Source organism: Sapajus apella, unplaced genomic scaffold (assembly GCF_009761245.1).
Source record: "Sapajus apella isolate SASKATOON/1434 unplaced genomic scaffold, GSC_monkey_1.0 scaffold157, whole genome shotgun sequence".
NCBI classification, from domain to species: domain Eukaryota; kingdom Metazoa; phylum Chordata; class Mammalia; order Primates; family Cebidae; genus Sapajus; species Sapajus apella.
In genome coordinates this window covers 702,061-717,623 of record NW_022437097.1, presented here as the reverse complement: position 1 = coordinate 717,623, position 15,563 = coordinate 702,061, and the positions used below count along the sequence as shown (strand labels likewise).

At 43.6% G+C, this 15,563-nt stretch overlaps 1 protein-coding gene across 3 annotated transcripts; it reads right to left on the bottom strand.

Moving 5' to 3' along the window:
* Nucleotides 1–1,488: 1,488 nt before the first annotated feature.
* Nucleotides 1,489–8,447, bottom strand: CTSV (cathepsin V). Of its 3 annotated transcripts, none has more exons than XM_032266315.1 (9): nt 8,366–8,447; nt 7,590–7,801; nt 7,198–7,334; nt 6,779–6,901; nt 6,535–6,681; nt 6,112–6,336; nt 5,428–5,590; nt 4,614–4,731; nt 1,489–2,969 (listed from the first exon to the last, which is right to left on the bottom strand). In XM_032266315.1, exons 3-9 carry the CDS (start codon nt 7,321–7,323, stop codon nt 2,870–2,872), a joined length of 1,002 nt encoding a protein of 333 aa, XP_032122206.1. In that variant the 5' UTR covers nt 7,324–7,334; nt 7,590–7,801; nt 8,366–8,447; the 3' UTR covers nt 1,489–2,869. The 3 variants fall into 3 exon arrangements, with proteins under 3 accessions (XP_032122206.1, XP_032122207.1, XP_032122208.1); XM_032266316.1 differs by having other exon boundaries at nt 2,583–2,969; nt 7,743–7,801; XM_032266317.1 differs by lacking the exon at nt 7,590–7,801 and having other exon boundaries at nt 2,583–2,969.
* Nucleotides 8,448–15,563: the final 7,116 nt, after the last annotated feature.

The window sequence follows — 15,563 nt, the reverse complement described above, 5'->3', positions numbered from 1 at the left end:
ATTCAATGTGCAGACAACAGTGATAAAGACCTTTACGATGATCTACTCTCACTTAGTAAATATAATTTATATTCCTTATGATGTTTTTAATGACATTTTTTCTCTAGCTTATTGTAAGAATGTAGTATTGTATAATACATACACAAAGCATGTGTTGACTGGCTGTTTATGTTATCAGCAAGTCTTCCAGCCAACAGTAGGCTATCAGTAGAAAAGTTTTGGAGGAATTAAAGTTACATGTAGGTATTTGGCTGCACAGGGATTGGTGCCCCGACCTCTATATTGTTCAAGGATCAATTGTATCTGAATGACTGAACACACTGCAGAAAGAGAACATGGTGAAGCTTAGTAATAGTTTTACTTACCAACTTACTTAAAAATAATGAACATTTGTGAAATTGTTTACAATTGAGATATACATACAAACAAGTCATGTACCACGTGAGGTTTTGGTCAGTGACTACTGCAGATATTACAGTGGTCCCATAAAATTGTGATACTCTATTTTTACCACACTTTTCTCTGTTCAGATATACAAATACCACTGTGTTACAACTGTCTATGGTATTCAGCACAGTGACATGCTGCACTGGTGAGCAGCCTAGGAGCAACAGGCTGCAGCATATAGCCTAGGTGTGTAACAGGCTACACCATCTGTGTTTGTGTCAGTACACTCTGTGATGTTCATGTCATGATAAAATCACCCGAGACAAATTTCTCAGAATGTATCCCCATCATTAAGCAACACATGACTGTACATATACATTTACTAATATTTATTTTTAATACAGAGAAGTTTTTTTTTTTGCTTTTTAGAATTTTGTATCCATTAAAAGGGAAATAAATTTAGAAAACACAGTTTCAACTTTTGCAGGCAAAACACACACGTGAAAAACATGTCGGGCTGAGGGGATGTTTCCTAATTACTGAGTCCATCGCCTCTAGTATGATGGCCAAATGTCATAACTACACTCCCACATCAGCAGACTCCTCCCTCTTAATATGCTGAATCATTTCTATCTCACCCTTCCTTATTTTCTTTGCAATTCAAGTAGGAAAACAAACAATTTAGATGTTTGAGTATAGGAAATACTGGTTAAGTTTGTGCTTCAGACTAGATTTTTCAAGTCTACTGGATTGTTTGAAAAATGCTTTTAGACAACACACAAGGTTTGTAACTTTTCACAAGTTTAAAATATTTCAAAGGTCTTTGAAAATTATAAAATCTTGATTTTAGCTTTCTGAGGGGTAGTGTCTTGACAGATTTGAAGTTTTATTATTTGATTAAAAAGCCATCACTCTTTCATTCAATTTAGTGCTTAGATGTTTCCTTAGAGCCTTGGGTTGTTGTTCTAGGAATCTGTGGAGGATACTGACTCAGCCTGCTGCTGCAAAGACAAAGGAATCCTTTCTGAGAGAAAACTCAGACTGAATCTGCTACGCTGGGTTTTTCAGATGGCTATGGACACAGGCTATCGAAGGGTTTTAGGATATACAGTCCCTGTATCTCCCATTGCCTTCACAATGGATCACCTCTCAATTAAATTTCACCAGCCCATCCCCCGAGTTTTCTTATTTGACTGGAAACACGGTATTTTTAAACACACACAGGGCTCTCCATCAGCCTGCAGAATGTGGGTATATCTTTACTATTTTTTCCTGCTCATAAAAATACATGCTTTCCCCTAAACAAGTTAAAGAAATTAATTGCCCATAATTCACCCACAAGTTTGGTGTACTTTCTTCCAGTATTTTAAATATGCAAAGATAGAGTTTTACTTGTATTTGCTACCCATGTAACTATATGCTTAGCCTTTTCTCCCCCCGTTTCGAGTTTATTTTTAATTCAGGGATTAGGGAGCCAGAGTCTGGCCTAGTGACTTCTGACCTTTTGCTTGTGATCTCTTATCCATCTTCAACCAGAGGCCTCTTTCTGTAGCCCAGCCTGATCTCTTGCAGGCCCTGAACATATTTTTCTAGCTATTGTCAATTGCCTGAGATTTGTTAACCACACCAGTAAATTTATTTTTGCTAACGTTAGTTAACAAAGAAGCTTTTCTAGAAGAGCTAGGTGGAATATGTCATCAGAGACTTAGAATGAAAATAAAATAGCCCTGGCAATCTACTTGCACCTGATTCTTCCTCAGACTGCAAGGTGGTCACCAGCAATTCAGAGAGAGGCTCCAATAACAAGCAACTTCACTTTTTGTCACAGACCCTAACCATCTTGAGGTTATGTGTCAAAGGAAGAAGACATCTCCCTTTCTCCTATCTAAAACCTATGAATCTGTGCCTATTCACTTTTCTAAAAAGTCAACTCTTTTTCCTTTACTAAAAAAAAATTTAGGTTTGTCCTTCCAAATTGTTTGTCAAATTTTGGTAGATTCAAGAGTTGGGTCACACACAGTTCTGGGAAGCTGACATAAAATCTGTATTTTTATAACTAGAAGGGCCAGGAAGCCACCCAGCATCTTTCTCCTAATACATCATGGAGTTATTAACTTGGAGTTATTATTTCAGAGCTCAGTTGTATTTCCTGACTACACAAAAAGCCAATGCATTAAACATAGAAAAGGAACACCTTTACATATGAATTAAAATTTATTTTAAACTGTTTTGTATATCTTTTTAAAAAATGAAAATTCACAAGTCAGAATTAAGTAATGAGTCTTCAATATCATAAAGCTGTGTATAACAGTAATTAAAGTAGTGGTAACATTTTACCCTTGTAAAAATGTCACAGAATTCAAATCACAACTTGGATCCTCAATGATTCAAGTGGTTCATCTTACACAATAAGCGTTTGGTTTCAAGATAAAAATCCCCCGACATGCTGTCCTTAAGTCCTTCTTCCTCACCATCCATCACCTCACACAGTGGGGTAGCTGGCTGCTGTGGCAATTCCACAGTGGTTGTTCTTGTCTTTGGCGATTTTTATATAGCCATTCAAGCCCCATTCTGGACCCCAGCTGAAAGAGGAGCAGGTTTTCCATTTTATGCAAAGAATCAAAAGAAAATTAGCTCCATTAATAATAATAGCTAATACTTAACAGTACTTCCCATGTGTCAGGCACTATTAAGTGCTGTTAATATCTATTTATAAATGTATTGAGGCCGGGCACGGTGGCTCACAGCTGTAACCCCCGCATTTTAGGAGGCCAAGGCGGCCAGATCACTTGAGGTCACGAGTTTGAGACCAGCCTGGCCAATCTGGTGAAACCTCGTCTCTATTAAAAAAACAAAAGTCAGCCCAGCACAGTGGCTCACACTTGTAATCCCTGCGCTATGGGAGTCTGAGGCAGGTGGATCATCTGAGGTCAGGAGTTCAAGACCAGCTTGACCAACATGGTGAAACCCAGCCTCTACTAAATTTAAAAAAATTTTAAAAAGTAGCTGGGCGTGGTGGTGCATGCCTGTAATCCTAGCTACTTGCGAGGCTGAGGCAGGAGAATCATCACTTGAACCCAGGAGGCAGAGGCTCCAGTGAGCCAAGATTGTACCATTGCCCTCCAGCCTGGGCAACAAGAGCAAAACTCTATCTCAAAAGAAAACAAACAAACCCCACAGAAATTACTGCATGTGATGGCGCATGCCTATAGTCCCAGCTACTTGGAAGGCTGAGGCAGGAAAATCACACGAACCCAGGTGGTGGAGGCTACAGTGAGCCAAGATCATGCCACCGTACTCTAGCCTGAGTGTCAGAGCAAGACTCCATCTCAAAATAAAATAAAATGGGCTGGGCACGGTGGCTCACGTATGTAATCCCAGCACTTTGGGAGGTGGAGGAGGGTGGATCACATGAGGTCAGGTGTTAGACAGCAGCCTGGCCCAAGTGGTGAAACCCCAACTCTACTAAAAAATACAAAAAAAATTAGCTGGATACGGTGGCGTGTCCCTGTAGTCCCAGCTACAGGCAGGAGAATCACTTGAACCCGGGAGGCAGAGGTTGCAGTGAGCTGAGATCATGCCACTGCACTCCAGCCTGGGTGACAGAGCAAGACTCCATCTCAAATAAATAAATAAATGTATTGATTATTGTGGGTCCTTAACTTTTTAAGATACTGAGGAAGAACTGGAATTCCAATGTAGCAGTCTGTCTCCACATGCTACCTTATATCACATCTCAGTTAAAGAATGCTAATTGTGAGAAAAATGGATTCTGACAACCTTCAAAGCCTGAGAGCTGGGGAGTGAAATTCGATGATGGGGCACCCAATGACAATAGAACGGTGCACAGACCACTGGATTCCCGCATGATCTTTCAGACTTAACAAAGAGCCAGCAGTGGCAGGTGTTTCTGCTTACTATTCCTTGTTGAAAACTTAGAGAAAAGCTATCAGCTCTCAAACCTAGAGGTCCACAGTGCTTCCTCTGAAACCCTGGAGGCCTAATGTGTTTCAGAATTAGAAAAATTTTTTAAACTTAGTAATAAAATATGACCAACACAGAGTAATAACCCCAAAAAGCTAAACATTAATATTTCTGTGTTCACTCTAAGTAGAAGAAAGACTTCTGGGATCTCAAAATTGAGCTTTTGTGAACTTGTATCCAAATACTGATTTGAAATAAAAATTCCCTTTTCAATTTAAAATATAATACTTTGAGTTTTATACCTGTTTTTGATGAGCCAATACTTGTTGTCTTTTGAATTTGCTCCTTCAACACCGTAGCCAACCACCAGAACACCATGATCTAGGTTTTTGCTGCTGCACTTTTGTTCAAAATAAATGCCTGGGAGAGTAAAAATCAATGCTGGGGGGAGAAGCTCCCAGTGACATGTGACAGTAACTCACCCTACCACCCACTGTAAGGGAGGCATCTCTAAATTCAGTGAAATGTCATAAACAAATATTAAATAAGGACCCAAACAATATTGGTCAGAATACGGTAATGGCTGATAAAGGAAAAAAGTCACCCTCATCTCACTAGAAATCAACTAACTTCAAGTAATGTTCACGATATTTTCTACCTAAAGAAAAAGAAAACCCAAAAGATAAAACTTATTGTTTACAGCTAAGGTGATTTAGAGATACTTATCTCTGAGCCCAAATACCAATCAGCATAATTCCTTTCTACTCCTAGGATGTCAGTCTAAAACAGCACCAAAATAAACAAACAGAAACTTGAAGGAGGTTATTTGTAGTCCTAATTACAGTAGTAAAAAACCTTGAGAAAAGTAGGCCCAGCAACTGGAAAATCGTTTGGAAAATTAGGTTGTCTCTATACAATTACATAGTCATTTAATAATATTTATGAAAATTTTAACATAACTAAGCATTTCTCATGTCAAATGGAAACATCACTATGTTAAATGCACACTCTCAAAATACTACATTCCTGCAAAGCAGGACTTCACATCAAAGAACCAATCATGGTGGTATTGCCCAATTCTGCTTAAATTTCTATAATAAAATGACAAACACTTACCTGATTTGTAGAACTGGAAGGACGAATGGCTTGCATCAACAGCAACAGAGATGGGCCCCACAGTTGCAACTGCCTTCATCAGTTCCTTCTCATGATTAGGGATCACCACGAAGCCGGTGTCATTAGCAACAGAATTCTCAGGTTTGTACTTACAGATTCCATCCTTTAAAAGTTAAAGGGGGAGAAACTTGATCACTACCATCTACCTCCTGGGGAACATCAGTTCTAGAGCCAAAACACTCAGTGATTTGCAACTTAGGATTTCCAAATCAACACCCTTATAAATCATTCCAGGAAACAAAACGCTAATTGTTGATTTGCAACTGAAAAATTAGTTGACATTTCTTCCATGTGAACCCCTAGGTCAATCTGTCCATAAAAAAATTCTCACAGCTGATAAAGTTCTATTATTTATAGAATAGTTTGCTTATTCTTCATGTTATGTGGAAGCAAGAACAGCTATGTGTTAACCATCTAATGTTAGCTATGTGTTAACATTAGCTGTTGACCATCTAATCAGAGAGCTGTGGAAAGGCTAATAATTTATAATGACAATACTCACAGTTTGCAGATGTAGATTCTACCATCTAAAATGTGAATTCTGAAAAAAATATCTGTTATCTCTGAAAGGATTCCACTTTCCAAAAGCAGAGCACGAATAACAAGATAAGGAGCTCCATTTACCTTTGCTTCATATGGGTAGGATGCCTCAGAGTCCAGGCCTCCGTTCTCCTTCACATACCGGAAGGCATAATTCATGAAGCCACCGTTGCAGCCCTGATTGCCTTGATGACGTGAACAGTCCACCAGATTCTGCTCGCTCAGTGAGACAAGCTTCCCCGTTTTCCGGAACATCTGTCCTTCAAGAGCACCAGTAGCACTAAACGCCCAACAAGAACCACACTGTTTCTAAACAGGGAATAAAAAAGCTGTCAGTTTACAAGACCAATACAAAAACTGACAGTAGCCCATATATCTGAATTATCTGAATTTTCTTTAAAAACACCCATCACCATATGTTGCGCCACCATCTACCAAAGCAACCATACCAATTTTCTTCTTGGCTTTCCTGTGGAGACCAGAGGTCTGAATCTGACGCTGTCTCACCTGATTCTTCACTGGAGTTACGTAGCCTTTCTTTCTCCAATCCACAGATTTAGGGAGATCAAGAAGCAGAGGCCCACGGAACACTTTTCCATTCTTCTGTTTCTGGTTTCGAAAGCAAACCATCACCTGCCTGAATTCTTCATTGGTCTTCAAGGAGAAGTAAATAAAATGTTAAAAGCAAGACTGTTTTGGTGAAGAATTGAGGGGAAGCAGCACAGAGTTCAACAATCCTCTCCACACTCACCATGTCACCAAAAGCATTCATGGCCATTGTGAAGCCATGTTTCCCTCGGCTGTATTCCCCATTGTGCAGTTCAATCATTTTCATATTCTTTTCCCACACGGCTCTCCTCCATCCTTCTTCATTCTGGAGGCAAACAGAAAGCTGATGGACATTATGTCTACTTACCCAACCCACGCTCACCGAGCCGATCTGTGGGCAGAAATGGAAGAGAAATCATGGCCAGGGATGGCTTGATACTTCAGCTGTTCTCTAAGCCGAGACACAATGGAGATATATGCCCATACTGCATTCATAATGGGTGCTGTTAGGTTATTGCCTGGTAAGGTCTGGACTCTAGAAGCTACTCTCTGGCTGTCAACTCGGAACAGCAAGGACCATTCTCTCCAGAGTCCCTCTGGACAGTTTCAGATGTTACCAACCGTGCTGTATAATCTCCTGTGTGTTGCCTTCCACTGATACCACTGTGTATCTAAATTTTGGTCAAATTTTGGAGCAGCATAGGCTATTCCCAAGCAAAAGGCAGCGAGGACGAGTGAAAGATTCATATTTCAAAAACCTAGAAAAGGAAAAGAAATGAGTATCTGATTAGACGAGTCCAAAAAGCCATTTTACAGCCCCAGTGGAATAAAAATATTTCTATTATTCTCCTTAGCAATTCCCCAAAGACGGTGGAAGAGGCTGCGAGAAACAGGCCAAGTCAAGGTATTTGAAGGGTCCACCAGAATGAAAAGCAGGCTGCACAGAGTTCGAGAAGTTGAAACAGCATATGCGATAATTTAGGGTATCAGATATGAGAGGGGTGTGAAGATACCTGACGGGTGAGAAGTTTAAGGCAATAACTAGGAAACTAGGAAACAGTTGGTCCAGGTGTTGCACCAATTGTACTGAGGTCATCCAGGCAAAACCTCACTAATGAGGACACACCATCCCAAGTAGGGGCAGGGTGATCCCCAAGGAACAGCACCTCACAGGTTCTTGGCTGATACACATCAGGAGATGAGCGAGGTCTTCCAACCTCTCCTCCTGGAATGAAAGCTTTCTGGAATGCCTTTCCAGGATACACTGGGAAGGAGAGCACTCGCTACTCCACCGTCCCACACTTGGGTCTGTGCTACCAACATCCCCACTCACTCCCCTAAACACTGACAGGGTCACGAGGCCGCGCCGCTGGAAGGCAGGGGCCCCAGGGCCAGGGCGCGGACCGGGGCAGGCAGCTCACGGGGCTCTTCGCCAGGCCCCCAGTGGGAGCTCCGGGCGGGTTAGGGCCGGGGCGGTGGGCGCGCTGCCGGCTCCCGCCCTCCGCACTCGCCCGCCACGTCCTGAGGATGTTTGCGGTGGTGCAGGGAGCTGGGGCTCCGCGGCCAGGGTGCGGCGGTGAAGCCCGCAGAGTGACTGACCTGCACCGCCCGGGCCCTCCTTGGGGTCTCCAACCGCCCTCCCCGGTTCCCCACTTCGAGGCTGGCAGAGCTCGGGGCAGAAGCTCTCACTCCCAGGGGTCGCGCCTGCCTCCTCTACCTTGTCCCTCTAGGGGGTTCCCTCCTCCAGTCGCTGTTGGCCCTGCCCCTCGGTCTGGTCGGGGGCGCTCACCAGCAGCCGTCGGAGATGCGCAGACAGGACTGAGCTTACAGCAGCTGGCGGTTCTGGACCAGGTGCGCGCGGCTCGGGATTTAAGTTTCCAGGCGGCCTCCCCCGCCCCCACCGCCTGCCCGCGCTGCGATTGGCTGCGCCGGCCACTGGGCGGGGCCCCTGGTGCTCTGAGCCCGCACGTGACACCGCCCGGTCCCAGCCCGTCTCAGGTCTGGGCGCGCCTGCCTCAATGGACCCGGGTCCGGGGAGCGGAGCCAGGAGCCCGGGGGCTGCGCGGAGGAGGGGCAGGCGCCTCCCCGGCGGGCTCAGATCTACTGAGTATTCCGACTTACTACGCTGCGCGGGTGGTTCCTGGAAAGAAGTTTACAGCGAGCACTGAATGGCATTTCAGCCTAACCCTACTTTTCCTTAGCCTTTGAGTTTTTGGTGAAAGTCTGCAGGGCCCGGAGCCAGGGTACTTAGTCCAATGGCTCCTGTTTAGTCCACGGCGAAGGTGGGGCCGAGTGGAAGAAGGCACAGCCCCCCGCAGAAGCATTACCTCCCTCTTAAGGGCGGGTGCAGCAGGGCTTTAGAAGAATCTGGTAGGGAAAGGCACCCCCAAAGCACGGGATGGGATGGTTGAGACGGGACCCCAGGAGGGAGGGGATTGGCTGGTAGGGCGTCCAGAGACAGCGGGGCGTTTTGTCGTGCATCCTTTCCAGTCTCTTGCATTCAGGGATTCTTCCTTCTCCCATGTCTTTCAATATCAAAAAAAAAAAAAAAAAAAAAAAAAAAGTTACAGAAATATTTGGTTAAGAAAAAGGAGAAAAGCGTTGAGAATGGTGAAATTGAGTTTTTGTAGTGATGCAGTCTGGCTGTGTGTTACCTTAGGCAACTCTTGAATTCCTGGCCTCAAGCGATCCTCCCTTCTTGGCCTCCCGAAAGTGCTGGGATTACAGGTGTGAGCCACCACTGCCAGTCTGAGAGTGGTGGAAACTGCTTTTACTTCCCTACTGTCTTCTTATGGGTTACAACGTCTTCCTGAGTATTCAAAGGGTGCTTCTTCTGAGATTTAATAAATTTACTTTTAAAATATTTAATATCAGGGTTGAGGTGAAGCAGTTTGAGGAACTGCTCTTTATGGAGAAATATATATAAAGATTTAAGGAAATCATTAATAATTCAGAAACGTTTCTAATTCTTTTTAAAGTTATATAAAAAACATGCATTATGGAAAATAATGTTTTAGAAAATAAACATCCCAGTCGGGTGCGCTGGCTTATGCCTGTAATCCCAGCACTCTGGGAGGCCGAGGTGAGTAGATCACCTGAAGTCAGGAGTTCAAGACCAGCCTGGCCAACATGGTGAAACTCCGTCTGTACTAAAAATACAAAAAAATTAGCTTGGCGTGGTGGCGGGCGCCTGTAACCCCAGCTAGCTCTGGAGGCTGAGGCAGGAGAATCGCCTGAACTTGGGAGGCGCAGGTTACAGTGAACCGAGATCGCTCCATTGCACTCCAGCCTGGACGACAAGAGCAAACGTCTGTCTCAAAATAAATAAATAAAAACATCCCTTGTCCCCTCTCCATAACTCTTTTCTAGGCATATATATATATATATATATGTATATTTTTTACAAAAATGAAGTTATAATGCATATTGATTAATAAATTTTTTGTATTTTAGATGGAGTCTCGCTCTGTCGCATAGACTGGAGTGCAATGGTGCGATCTCGGCTCACTACAACCTCCACCTCCCCGGTGCTTCAGCCTCCCCTACAGGCACGCGCCACTACGCGTGACTAAGTTTTATATTTTTAGTAGAGACGGAGTTTCACCAGGTTGACCAGAATGGTCTCGTTCTCCTGACCTCGTGATCCACCCGCCTCGGCCTCCCAAAGTGCTGAGATTACAGGCGTGAGCCAAGGCGCCTGGCCGATTAAACTCTTAAAGATTAAAGTGAATAATATCCACAATTTTCATTTGTTAATTTGAAAATTTGTTAAATCAACTTTAGCCTAAAGCTGCCTCCCTATGTGATTTAAATTTGGCCTAAAGCTTTCTCTGTACATAGCGAACTGTAACCTACATGGAGGTGTAAACAGACTGTAGCCTACTCTTGTGCCCATCCACGAGTTTCTGTAAATCAGAGGTTCCACTGTTCAAACCAAGTTGAAATAAGGCAAACATTGTGCTTCACTTTCCCTTTCCTGACTATAAATCTTCCCCCACATGGCAGCACTGGATTCTCTCTGAGCCTACTCTGGCGGAGGAGGCTGCCAGATTCACAAATCGTTCTTTGCTCCATTAAATTCTCTTAAATTTAATTTGGCTATAGAATTTCTTTTTACAAATTCAAAACAAACTGACAACTTTTCAGAAGCACAATCAGGCAAATACATGTTTTAAAAAATCAATTTATTAATAGTTATGCATACTTTCTTTAAAAAATTGCAGCTTTTTCTGTGTCGTTTGTGCTGGAAAAAAGAAAAGAAAAGGAAAAAAAAAAAAAGGCAGCTTTTCCCTCTCAAACACAACTAGGGGCCAAAGCTCTCAGGTGGTTATATACAAAGTATAAAAGTATATTGTATTGCAGACCAAGATAGATGGAGCTCCTGAGCCTAGGAGTTTGAGTCCAGACTGGGCAACATGGTGAAATCCTACCTCTACCAAAAATAAAAAAAATAATTTAGCCAGGCATGGTCACCCATGCCTGTAGTCCCAGCTGCTCAGGAGACTGAGGTGGGAGGATTGCTGGAGCTCAGGAGGTGGAGGTTGTAGTGAGCTGAGCAGGGCATGCACCACTGCACTCCAGCCTGGGTGACAGAGTGAGACACCTTCTCAAAAAAAAAAAGATTCTATTGCAAATTGCTGGAGTTTTTTTCCTTTTTTAAAAAATTAATCATTGTGTTTAACACAATCATCATTCACACATGGAAATAAATGAAGACCACCCCATAAGAACAAATAGAGGCTATATATCCAGAACTTGCTATTACAAAGGAGGTAATTTAAAGACAGGGAAGAGGAAAAGCTTTAGTGGAAAAAGGGGGCGACTTCAGGTATGTCCTCTTTGCAGAGTGTTGTCACTCTGGAGAAGCTGGAGGAGGGATAAGTAGAGATGGAGTATATTATGTCACTTGTTTGTGGGGTGTATTTGGGTTTTCTGGTTTGTCCTGGGTTGGAAGCAGAGGCAAAAATAAGGAAGCTGTCAGCCATTGAGTAAGTCCCGACTGTTCTGAGTTGGTCTTGCAGGTATTACGCTTCATTTCTTCTGTGGGGCAGAGTTCTATTGCCATATACTCGGGCCATTGTCTGTTTGTTTACTTAGTATCACAAGAAAGCTAAGTTATTCCAACACGTGGGTTTTGCAGTTGCCCTTGGGCCACAGCTCCCTAAGACTGTAGGGTGGAGAAACCTGCCAGGGCATTCAGATCTGCGCCTTAAGCAATAGTCCAGCAGCAGGCCAAGTGGCAGGTGCTGCTCTGAAGAATGGCATCCCCTTTGTGTTTTGGAATGTGAGACAAATGTAGTGGAGAAAACATGGACCCTTTTCATACCAAGTGCGCCTCAAATCTGAAATTATACCAGAAAAAATGTAAATGCAGAAGAAATATGGGAGAAAGCCAATAAGCAAGAGGGTGGAAGACATTATTGCTCTAACTTAGGACATCTGTTTATATCTATTTATACGTATCTGTGAAATAATGCGATACAGAAATGTGGTATTACTAGCCAGGACAGATATATTTAGATAGTTGTTTCTTTCCCTACTCTTCTATTCATATTTCTTTGCAAAATAATTTTGATGACTGATAATTTTTAAAATGGTCACATTTTAGTGAAGCAACCAAACCTTGGCCATGCCTTTAATAAAATGCAGTTGGCGGAACTTTCTGATTCCTATTTAAAACGCAGTATCTGTGAAAGTATATTCTCACGTGCATCTGTGTAGCTTTCTTTTAACTTACTATTAAAAGAGGTTGTAGGCCAGGTACGGTGGCTCATGTCTGTAATCCCAGCACTTTGGGAGGCTGAGGCAGGTGGATTATTGAGGTCAGGAGTTCGAGACCATCCTGGCCAACGTGGTGAAACCCTGTCTCTACTAAAAACACAAAAAACTTAGCTGGATATGGTGGTGCATGCCTGTAGTCCCAGCTGTTGGGGAGGCTGAGGTAGGAGAATCACTTGAACCCTGAAGGCACAGGTTGCAGTGAGCTGAGTTTGTGCCATTGCACTCCAGCCTGGGCTACAGAAAGAGACTCTGTCTCAAAAATAAATAAATAAGTAAATAAATAACAGAGGATATAATTCTTTACCCAGTCTCTGGAAGTTTTAAACCATTGGGGAACTGGCAAACATAGTGTGGTGACATTCAAGACCCTGACATCACTTAACACCTCTCCCCAGTACAATAATTCCCTCCGATTTGTTTAGATTCACTGAACCAAGAATTATTCTTATTATATAAGAAGCATTATCCAGCAAAGTGTCCATTTGCAAAATGGTTTATTACCATTGATAATCATATAGAAACCAGCCTGTTTATGACTTGAGGTTCATATGAAACCACTTATGAAGTAACTACTTTTCTGGGTTACTGTAACTGTGCTTTTCCTGTAGAGTTAAACTGTCAGCCAAATTCATCAAGCACGTAAATCCATCAACAGGAATTCAGTTCTTACTTGGTGCTAGTTCTCCTCTTCTGGTGTAGTATGAAAATTCACTTCCATGTTCTTCACTTTCCTAACAGCTTTTCTGAGGTTCATCCTTTCCATATTTAAATATCTGGTTCCCTATAGTAATTTCAGTTCTATGGCAAATAGAACAGGACAGATATATTTAAATGGAATTATGGTGAAGAATCTTTGTATAGTAGGTAACAAGGAAACCGATTCACAAGAGAAATTGTGGAATTTCTCCCTTGCTCTATAACAGTAATCCACAAACTCTCAGCCAAATCTGAAAACTTCCTCAAACCTCAAAAAGTCTTTTCAAGAAACAAGGTGTAATCATTTCCTGTGTCTGCGGTAACAAATCCCCACAAACCTAATGCCTTGAAACAGTAGTCCTTTATTCCCTCACAGACAAGGAGGCCAGAAGTCCTAAATCAGCATCACTGGGCTAAAGACCAGGTGTGATGGGGCTCCCTCTCTTCCCTCCTCCCAAGGCTCTAGGGGAGAACCTGTGCCTCGCCTCTCCCAGCACTAGTGGTTGCCCACATTCCTTGACTTGTGGCCGCATCCCTCCAATCCCTGTGACTACATTGCCATCTCTTCTGTCTGTGTCTAATCTCCCTACCTCTTGTAAGGACACCTGTGATTGCATTTAGGGCTCACCCAGGTAACCCAGAATAACCGTTCCATTTCGAAACTCTTCATGGAATTACATTTTCAAAGTCTTTGCTGTATAAGATAACAGCTTCAGGGTCCAGGAATTAAGACCTGATATCAGTGGGGGCTATAAACACCCTGCTACACATGGCATAAGTAAAAATCAGTTTCTTGACAACGCTGATGAAAACTGCGTTTATTGCAACTCGAGGCTGGCTTGACTAAGGCAGTTGGGCCCTACACCCCACAGCAACTTCCCACACTGTGACTTCTTTGCTCCATCTCAGCCTCAGATCCCTGCCTCAATGTACCTAAGTACTGATAACATTTCTCACCCGGCCTTTCCCTTGCAATGCTTGACACAGCTTTTTAAATTTCAAGACCCTGGCAGGGCATCGTGAGTGGCTCACACCTGTAATCTCAGCACTTTGGAAGGCCGAGGCAGGAGGATTGCTTGAGCTGAGTTTGAGACCAGCCTGTGCCACATAGGGAGAACTTGTCTCTACAAAAAATAAATAAAAATAGCCAAGCCTGGTGGTGCGTGCCTATAGTCCCAGCAACTCAGGAGGCTGAAGCGGGAGAATGGCTTGAGCCCAGGAGGCTGAGGGTGCAATGAAGTATGATTGCACTGCACCCAGCCTGGGCAACAGAAGGAGTACCTGTCTTGAAAAACAAGTTTCAAGATCCCCACACGGCAGCTTTTACCAACCCCCACCCCTTACTCTTCTTCACAGACAGCGGTCCCATGGTCTCTGCATATGAAAGCATTCATTGCTCATCTACCTTTTTCCTGAAACACTTCTGGTTTCGTCTTTGAGCATCTTCTTCTTGCAATATCTTGTATTAATAAAGTCTTTCCTTACTAATGTAGGAACTTGTATTTTTCCCCCTTGGCACCCTGTGTCACTTTAGTGAGTGGTGAAGACAGAGAAGCCTCTGTGCTGTGAGAGGCTCAGCTTGCTGATGCACCTGCCCTGGGGTTGCTCCAGAGGAAGAGCGTCTCCATGACTTCCTGGGATGCCAATAGCTAAAGAAGTCTTAGGTGCAAGCACTGTTCTGAGCATTTCACGCATGCTTCTCAGGTCATCTTCCCAACAACCCTATGATGCTGGTTCTCAAACTCCAGCTGTAACGGAATCCCATGGAGGCCCCTGAAAGCTCATAGTGCAGAGCATATCCCCCAGTTTCTGATTCAGTAGGTCTGGGATGGGGTTCCAGAATTTGCTTTCTAAAAATTTCCCAAGGTGGGCCTGGTGCAATGGCTCATGCCTGGAATCCCAGCACTTTGGAAGGCCGAGGCAGGCAGATCACTGAGGTCAGGAGCTTGAGACCAGTCTGGCCAACATGGTGAAACCCCATTTCTACCAAAAATACAAAAATTAGCCGGGTGTCATGGTGCGCACCTGCAATCCCAGCTACTCAGGAGACTGAGGCAGAAGAATCCCTTGAACCCAGGAGATGGAGGTTGCAATGAGTTGAGATCACTCCACTGCACTCCAGCCTGAATGACAGAGCAAGACTCCATCTCAAAACAACAACAACCCCCCCTCCAAAAAAACAGAAAAAAAAACCCCAAAACTTCCCAAGAGATGGGTTCCACTTTGAAAACTACTGCCCTAGGAGATGGGGCTCTTCTATGCCTCGTTTTACAGATGAGCGGGGTTAGAGCAGCGGGAAATACAGAATCAAGGGTGGGGACAGGCTCCTTTCTAAGGTGAAGAAATAGCTTAAATGAACGTTAGGTCAGCAGGGCTTAGAAAAGAAAGCTGAGCTTTTGGGCTCTTGCCTCATCCCTCCCCCATTGCCCGTCACTTGCTTGGCAAACTGGACCCTGGGAGCCAGCAGGCACCAGGAGAACCGGAATGTGAGCACCAAGGCCGTCCAGGTA

Bases quoted from the DNA above. Each gene is read 5' to 3' on its own strand.
- CTSV (XM_032266315.1), bottom strand. From the start codon at position 7,323: ATGAATCTTTCACTCGTCCTCGCTGCCTTTTGCTTGGGAATAGCCTAT. The intron at 6,682-6,778 runs GTGAGTGTGGAG...TTCTCCTTGAAG, and splicing joins TGAATGCTTTTGGTGACATG to ACCAATGAAGAATTCAGGCA. The intron at 6,337-6,534 runs GTGAGACAGCGT...TTCCCTGTTTAG, and splicing joins TAACTCCAGTGAAGAATCAG to AAACAGTGTGGTTCTTGTTG.